This window comes from Electrophorus electricus, chromosome 14 (assembly GCF_041902795.1).
Source record: "Electrophorus electricus isolate QZ-2024a chromosome 14, ASM4190279v1, whole genome shotgun sequence".
In the NCBI taxonomy this organism is placed as follows: domain Eukaryota; kingdom Metazoa; phylum Chordata; class Actinopteri; order Gymnotiformes; family Gymnotidae; genus Electrophorus; species Electrophorus electricus.
Window position 1 is genome coordinate 16,442,345 of NC_137510.1, and position 8,094 is coordinate 16,450,438.

The 8,094-nt window shown below is 40.6% G+C and overlaps 1 protein-coding gene across 2 annotated transcripts; it reads left to right on the top strand.

Annotated features, from left to right (window-relative positions):
* Nucleotides 1-658: 658 nt before the first annotated feature.
* On the top strand, nt 659-4,503 carry cited4b (Cbp/p300-interacting transactivator, with Glu/Asp-rich carboxy-terminal domain, 4b). Of its 2 annotated transcripts, XM_081696803.1 has the most exons (3): nt 659-843; nt 1,765-1,814; nt 1,909-4,503. In XM_081696803.1, exons 2-3 carry the CDS (start codon nt 1,782-1,784, stop codon nt 2,674-2,676), a joined length of 801 nt encoding a protein of 266 aa, XP_081552929.1. In that variant the 5' UTR covers nt 659-843; nt 1,765-1,781; the 3' UTR covers nt 2,677-4,503. The 2 variants fall into 2 exon arrangements, with proteins under 2 accessions (XP_081552929.1, XP_026857414.2); XM_027001613.3 differs by lacking the exon at nt 1,765-1,814 and having other exon boundaries at nt 661-843.
* The last annotated feature ends 3,591 nt before the right edge of the window (nt 4,504-8,094 follow it).

Below are 8,094 nucleotides of genomic sequence, written 5' to 3' on the forward strand. Positions count from 1 at the left end.
ATAGACAAACAAACTCACATGAAACACAAACATGCCTGACATATAAAACTGAAACAGTTAAAAAACTAACACTTTTACACATTAGTTTGTCAAAGATAATACACAAAATGTGATAATTAAACTTTTGCATGAAAGCAGGACTGCCAAATGCATTAGCTGTCTTTGTTAACCCATACACTTTTCTTGTAATCTTAAACTATTATAGAATAGTGATTACTTTTTTCTATCTATCTATCTATCTATCTATCTATCTATCTATCTATCTATCTATCTATCTATCTATCTATCTATCTATCTATCTATCTATCTATCTATCTATCTATCTATCTATCTATCTATCTATCTATCTATCTATCTATCTATCCGATTGTGTAAATAGGCCTATTTATCTATCTCACTTGTTTATAGCCTTCTAAAAGATGTAAAAAGATAGAATAATAATCAAACTGATTAACTGATATTTGAACCCTATAGTAAAATTTCCTGGTGCCTGTAAACAGTAAATTTGCCAGTTTCTCATAGAAACCTATTGGGGTTTATTCGCAAAAATATTAACCGGGGCCAATCGTAACAAAGGATACTGAGCACACGGTGACTCCACCTCTTTCTCTCAGCCTGCCTCCGAGCTTTTCACATGTGTATATAATCCCTGAGTTGACCCAGAAAATAGTCATTCGTTTCAAGATCTGATGCGGAGGTTCTTTTGTGCAGTGGTATGCACTCGAGTATGAATCTTAACCTTTTGGAATATAAACTGTAATCCCGAGGCTTGTGCATCGCAAAACTAAGCCTGATTCGTCCTACTGCGGCGAAATAGTTGAATTTTGAAAAACAGGACGCAGGGTAAGGATATTTTTAAATGCTGAGCTGATTTAGGACTTGGGGTGGTAGCTCTATTGTTCGCTTTACTGGTGACTTTCTTAGCTACACGATACACAGTTGCAATGATGTTATGATAACAATAATACCAGTTACGAGTTTCAATACAACAATACATATTTTATGTGTTTTTTGTTTTTTTTATTGTGATAAACATAATCCAAGGTACAGTTCAATTCTAATAACTGTTATACGCTTTTGTTGCTTCGACTCTGATTGGCTTATTAACCAGTATACTTTGACTACTAGGATCGGAGAACGCCAGAGTAAAACATTCAAATGTGTCACTACTACTACTATTATTATTATTATTATTATTATTAATAATAATACTACTACTACTACTAATAATAATAATAATGATGCTAGTAGTAGTAGGTGTCAACTTTTATTGTTATTAGTAGTAGTACTACTACTAGTAGTAGTAGTAGTAGTAGTAATAGTAGTAGTAGTAGTATATTACTGTGTTTTAGAAGTGTAAGTGGTTTGGATTTGCTTCACTGGTATTTGTAGAGGCTATCCCTGAAGTACCAGTCACGAGTAGCCAGGAAGATGAGGAGTGCAAGACACCTTGGTAATTCTGCTATATTAAAAGTCAGTGCTGGCAGTGATGAGGAATCTTGTAGATCTTTGTGTTGCCATAACCAGGTGTCTCAAAAAGGTAGATTTTGTTTAACCACTGCCCAATTAGGACATTATCCTTCTGTCAAAATTGTGGTCTTGTGTCATCCATGTACAAGCCTGTAGCTTGGCTTTGTTTTTTGTTTTATGATTAATACTCACTAGACACACACAATAAGATGCATACCATAGCTTTGGTTTCATCTGCTCTTTGCTGTCTTGATACAACATGCACGCTTACTTTGAATGCTTTTGGTTGGTCAGTGAAGGGCTATTTGAGGATGGGGATTGGTAGCAGTGAACATGAACTAAAGGTTTGTTACCACTCCCCTTTTCCTGTAGCAGCCACCCTTGTTGTCCTCAGTATCCCTGTTCTGAAATCTAACACTGTATTCCCTTTTAATGAAGGGAGAAGCCATGGCAGAGCACATGATGATGCCCATGAGCCACGGCCAGGCCAATGGCCCCCTGCACAGCTACCGACTGGGCATGAATGGTCAGCAGCACGTGCCACCGCCTGGCCTCAGGGCCATGCCCGGTGGACAGATGATGCACTATGGCCCCCAAGGAGCGATGGAGGCCACCATGAGGCAGCGGCCCAACATGGTGAGCCCCATGAACGGGCCGATGAACAGCACACCCATGGGCCACCACCAGATGCAGACAGCCAATATGATGTACAGTAACCAGGGCCAGCAGCACCATCATATGCAGCAGCAGGGCCAGCACCAGCACCCACACCCGGGCCACCCACAGCCCCAGCAGCAGGGCCAGCACCAGCACCCAGGCCATCAGCAACCACAGCAGCAGCAGCAGCAGTACATGGGCGGGGGCCTAACTTCCCAGCAGCTCATGGCCAGCATGCACCTACAGAAACTGAACACCCAGTACCATGGGCACCCGCTCGGGGCCGTGAACGGCAACCACATGGCGAATGGCGTGCAGTTTCGCATGGGTTCCGCTCAGTTGGCCAGCATGCAGCACATGGCTGGCCCCGCTCTTGGTCTCAATGGTATGGACACTGACCTGATCGATGAGGAGGTTCTCACATCGCTTGTTTTGGAGTTGGGACTAGACAGGGTGCAGGAGCTCCCAGAGCTGTTCCTTGGACAGAACGAGTTTGATTTTATATCAGACTTTGTCAGCAAACAGCAGCCGAGCACTGTGAGTTGCTGAGGCATGGACAATGAAACTCCGAAAGGGTGGATATGCAGAAAGGGGTAATGGATGCCCTGTTCTTATTCTTGGAGGAAATCATCCAAGCAGAGCAGAGAAAAGTAGCCAGATGTTTCTCTGGTTCATTGCTGAAGTATAGTGGTGCTCCAGCCAGCACTGTATCTCTGCATGGGGATGGAGTACTACATAAAGCTTCTGCCCCTCCAGATGTGAATGTAATAACATTGCAAGACTGAGCTTGATTCAATGCAACACACGCTTAGTCCTTATAACAGTTTTACATTCACATGTAACTTATTTATGTTCTTTTGATTATCAGTGTAGATCACACCCACAAAAAAGAAACTTTGGGTGGGGAATGTTTTATGTTGCAGTTGTGATTTTTCTTTTTTTGGAGGGGGAGGGGGGGTAAATATTGAGGTTGAGGTATGAGGATTAATGGTTTGGACTTGAATTGTCTGCTTGTAATGATCTGGTCAGCAACGATATAGCTGGATCCTTAAAATATATTGCATTGATCTACGTATATCAAGCCAATTCTTTTAGACACCCCTAGTATCTTCTGTAGATTATGCCATCACATCTGTTCTATATGAGCTATAGAGCTGCCTTTAAATCACACAGCTTCTCTTTTTGTCCTTTTAAGGAGGTTAAGGAGTATTCAACATGTGACTTAGGTCTTGTGTTAATAAATAGAAAGCCAGGTTTCAACCATGGTTTTATTTGTACATTTATGTCTGAATTTACTGGAGTAATGGAAAATGCTGCTGAAATCAACAAATGGGTCACCAGTTGCCATCTTGCATCATTTCTGGTTTAGACTTTAAACAGTGATCTGATCATATTATTCTCATGCATCTTTTCTCAGAACGGGCAAGATTTTAAAAATGTATGTATAAAAAGAACCAAGAAGTCATAAAGAGTGAAATCAACTCCCATACAGATGATGGTTACAGGTCCAGTGCATCTAACACATACTGGTAGTCACTATTGTATTTTCCAGCTCAGCAACCACTATGTTCATGCCCTCTAGTCTCATTTAAGAATCTTAAAGCTGAAGTGTTGGCCCTGCCTACCTGTCTGTGCTGTGGTACGCTCTTCTGTTCTTCAAACAGGATTCATTAGGTGGGTGTCTTTACTTTGTGTCCCAAATTCAAGTGAGTTTTACTTCTAAAATGCATTGTGAAAGTGTATTAGGTTGGGGGTCAGTGCAAACAGTCCAGGTTAATCTGTGCTGACCTGACTACCAAGACTTGTGGGTTTTGCTCCTGGGAATGGAGTACATGCTCCATTTATGGACACGTGTTGCATGGGTTTCTGGAGGGGATTGCAGTGACGAGCTGTTAACGCTCCACTGTCATTTTCCTTTCTTTCAGAGGGGCAAGGGAGGGCACAGAGGACAGGGGGATGGATTAAAGGTTTCCAGCAACATAGTCCTCTACTGAGAACATGCAGACTAGCTGAAGATGTCCCTTAAAACCTGTACTGTGTCCTCTTCGCTTTTACTAGAACTCTGCCCTAAGCCTGTAGAACTCTGCCCCGAGCTTGGATGTTGATCTTGAAGATGTAACTGTAGTCATGCAGTGCTGCACATGCTCATGTACAGTCTTTCTTTTTTTTTTTCCTTTTTTTTTTTTTTACCAGTGTAATTAACTTTTCCAGTCTTGACAAGTGTATCCTCTGCTTCAATGGCTAAAGGAAGCTTGAGTTGACCGTAATGGCTGCCCAGCTATCAGTGTGGACACAAATGGTCTTCTCTCTTGCTTCTGTTTGAAGAAAATGTATTTATTTTAAGCAATAATAAACTATTTTATTTATGGAACAAAACTTTATGAATAAGATGTTGTTTATCCTGTCGAGTGCTTGAAAACAAGGTGTGAATGTGAGGAGTTCAAATGATTTGTTAAGATCACATTTTCAATAATCAAAACTCCAAGTCTTTCAAGTGGCTGGTGAATTGAATAGTTGGGGCTTTCTACACAAAGCTACATCACCAATTTCAGCACTCTGGGGAATTCATCTGCCTTCTTTGCCTCTGCAATTTGAAACTTGCAGATAACAGTCACAGTGTGTGTTTGTCTGTGGTAAAATGTGCAGACAGGGCGTGTGAGGAGAACTCTGGGCTGGTCTATGTAACGGCTTTCGTGTTTTTATTTGAATATAAAGATGATCTCCTCCCAAGCCACAATTGTTATCTAGATAGGAAATGTGTAAGAACTGTGAATACACCTTGCCCTAGTCTTAGCACAGTGTAATACTTGGTTAATATTACAACTTTGAATGCAGTGACATTGTCTTTGTGTGTTTTCGCAATTAAGTCACATTTGTTTATTTTTGAATGTCATCACATAGTAGACAAGACATTTGCTAAACAGGGTGTGACACGCAGATTTACATGGAACCATTGGCTGTTTCCCTTCCTCCATAGGCCACCCACAAGAGCTGCTACACACAGTCTTCTTCCTGCGTGTGCTTTCAGTCTTCTCAGTCTACATCAACAATCTGAAATCCACTACAATGAGATGTAAAATCCATGAATCCATGACAGGATTACACAGTGGTCAGAAAATTCTCATTAGCAAAAAAAGGAACAAAATACAAGCAAAAATAGTTGTTTTTGTTCAAAGTCTGGGGATTTCTCCATGGGGTTTACCCATGAGTTTCAGAGGATTCCTGTGAGACCACCTCTTCAAATCAGCTCTGGTTTTACAGGCAGGCAGCATTCACTTCCTCTTACAGTACTTAATTTCCTGTCAGTATAGGCGAATGTTGAAGCTTACTCGCTCAGACCTATGTCTGGTAAGTGAGGACAGCCTGATGTCACATTTGCCTCTGTGAGTAAAGGAAAACTGACCACTACTGTTTACACATCCACAACCATTTTCAATAGAACATGATTTTGGCTGTTCCTGGGTAAAGTAATAAGTAAAAAATGTAAGTAAAAATATGTAAGTACTGTAATATTGTAAAAGCCACAACAGAAATGTAAGCAATGATTGACAAAACCATCAATGTTTATATCAAATATGAAAATCGGTTCTTACATTTTTCATTTATGCTGTTCCACCATGAACTAATGTAATACAGGTTTGAATTGTTTTAGATCAATGAATAAACAAACCATTTAGAACTTATAATTAAATTTCTTATACTATTGACAAAATGCATTTACTTTCCTTCTTTGTTATTTCCGTCATTTCCAAAAATTATTTGAATTTCTGAGTGTGACTTCTACAAACTTCCATTTCAAAGACAGCCTCTGCAAAGCTATGAACTTCATTTTATTAATCTCACTAATTTGGGTTTGGTGGCACTCAGTGAATTGCTGTTTAATCCTTTAGCTAGAAGAATGTCAATGGCTTCATATAGGATTGCTGAAGAAGTTAGAGAACAGGTAGATGAGGTCATCTAATGCTCACATATGGGAAAGGTGCTTGCAGGTAATGCACGTTTAGGCATGTTCTCTATACATGCATGAACATGCTCTATATTTTAGCTGTGAAAAATGTATTCACCTTTGGAAAATTACATATTTCATTGATCTTCCATTTGAAAGAAATTCTGTAGAAGACTGAAGTTGCTGATCTTTTTGCCTGACTGCAATAGTAGTTCAGCGGTTGCGTGGATCACTGAGCCTCTGAATGTCATGGTCAGATTTGGACATTGGCTAAACCTCCCTTCCATCAGGTATTGTACATTCGGGAAACTTTCAAAGTGATAGGAGCACTTATGTAATCAACGCAGATAACAGCCAACATAAAGTTAACTTTTCAGTAGTGATGGTTATGTAGGCTTCTAATCAGTATGTTAATGTTGACTCATTATCCTCCATGCTGGCCATTTAATGCATATGATGATAGAAGGCCATGGCACAGAAATTGGGGGCTTGAATGGCTAGAGATCCTCTCCATTCTCTTGTGCATTTTTTAGGCCTTTGATGTTAAGGGCAATGTATAAATTATTAATTTTTGCTGTGTGAAGTATAAGCCTCAGCCTGGCCAGCTACAACAGGTTGAGATAGGAGTGGCAGTGTTTTTTTTTTTTGTTTGTTTTGTCTTGTTTTGTGTGTGTGTGTGTGTGTGTGTGTGTGTGTGTGTGTGTGTGTGTGTGTGTGTGTGTGTGTGTGTGGTGGTGGGGGTCTCACTCTGTTGTGTCTCCACAGATCTGGCTCTAAGCTTCTTCATGTCTTAATCTGACCAACAGACACATGGCTACTGGGAGCCAACTTTGAGCACACTAAGCTTTTGGGTTCTGGACATAAGGGGCCATTGCTGTTTGTGTACTGAGAGCAGGGTAGTGGAAAGGTTCACACTCCAAATGCCTCCTGAGCACTGTTAGAACCTCAAGGGCACTACTTTGGCAAGCTACGGCCAAGCAGATTGAGCTTGATAGGGCTTGATCAGGCTGACATTTGTTGTGCAGCACCATGGTTTTGGCAATGCTGTGGGAGCCTCTTGGAGGTTCAGATAAGATCTGTAGCAGCACCTGTGTGTAGAAAGCCAGACTATTGCAGTTCCAGTGGCAGGGTCTGGATCAAGCCCAAATAACCTATACAGCCCTCCTGCATGGTGAGCACACTTGCTTTCAAAGCAAGCAGAGGGTTCTGGGCTGGGAAAAACTGTGCCATGTTTCCCTACTGGACTTCATTCTGAGTTTGTTAGAAATGGACCTGATAATGTAAGTACAAACTGTGGTGCACTAAAAAGGAACACTTTACTTAGAACACCCCATTTTTACCATAGAGTTACTACTACCCTAGTGTTAATATAGCTAAATGCAGCTATGGGAACACTTACTACAGACATTATTAGAATATCCTACCATGCACCTATACTTATCATCCACTTTATTGCACACATATCTTTTATGGTTGTACAACCACACACTGTAACTATTTCTATACACAGTGTGTCAGCTACTATCTTCTGCATTAAAGTCTGGTCAGTTTCTAACCCTGGGACCACTGCTCATATTTTATTTAGGTGACAGACCATTCCCAACACATCAGTGACACTGACATGGTAGTGGCACAGTCGTGGGTGTTGTGCTGCTATGAGTACATCAGGAGCAACAGTGGAGCAACTGCTGGGTTGATAATGGTCCACTACCCAGACGTATCCAGCTCACATTTGTCTATTAGATGTAATTAAATAATACACAAGATGTAATGAAATAACACCTAATAACAAATAGTTATTACATTTCCAATAAAGTGATGGCTAATCACTCTATTTTCCTGAGTTCCCCTTGCTGTTTATTTCTCTCAGCTGAAGGATTTAAATGACTCATCCCCCTCATGTCTCAGATCTTTGCTTGGACTTTACTGACATTTGGTAATTAGTATGCTAATCACAGCTGAGAAATATGATGGGAATGCAACACATGGCCTTGCATCACAATATTCAATGCAAGGACACT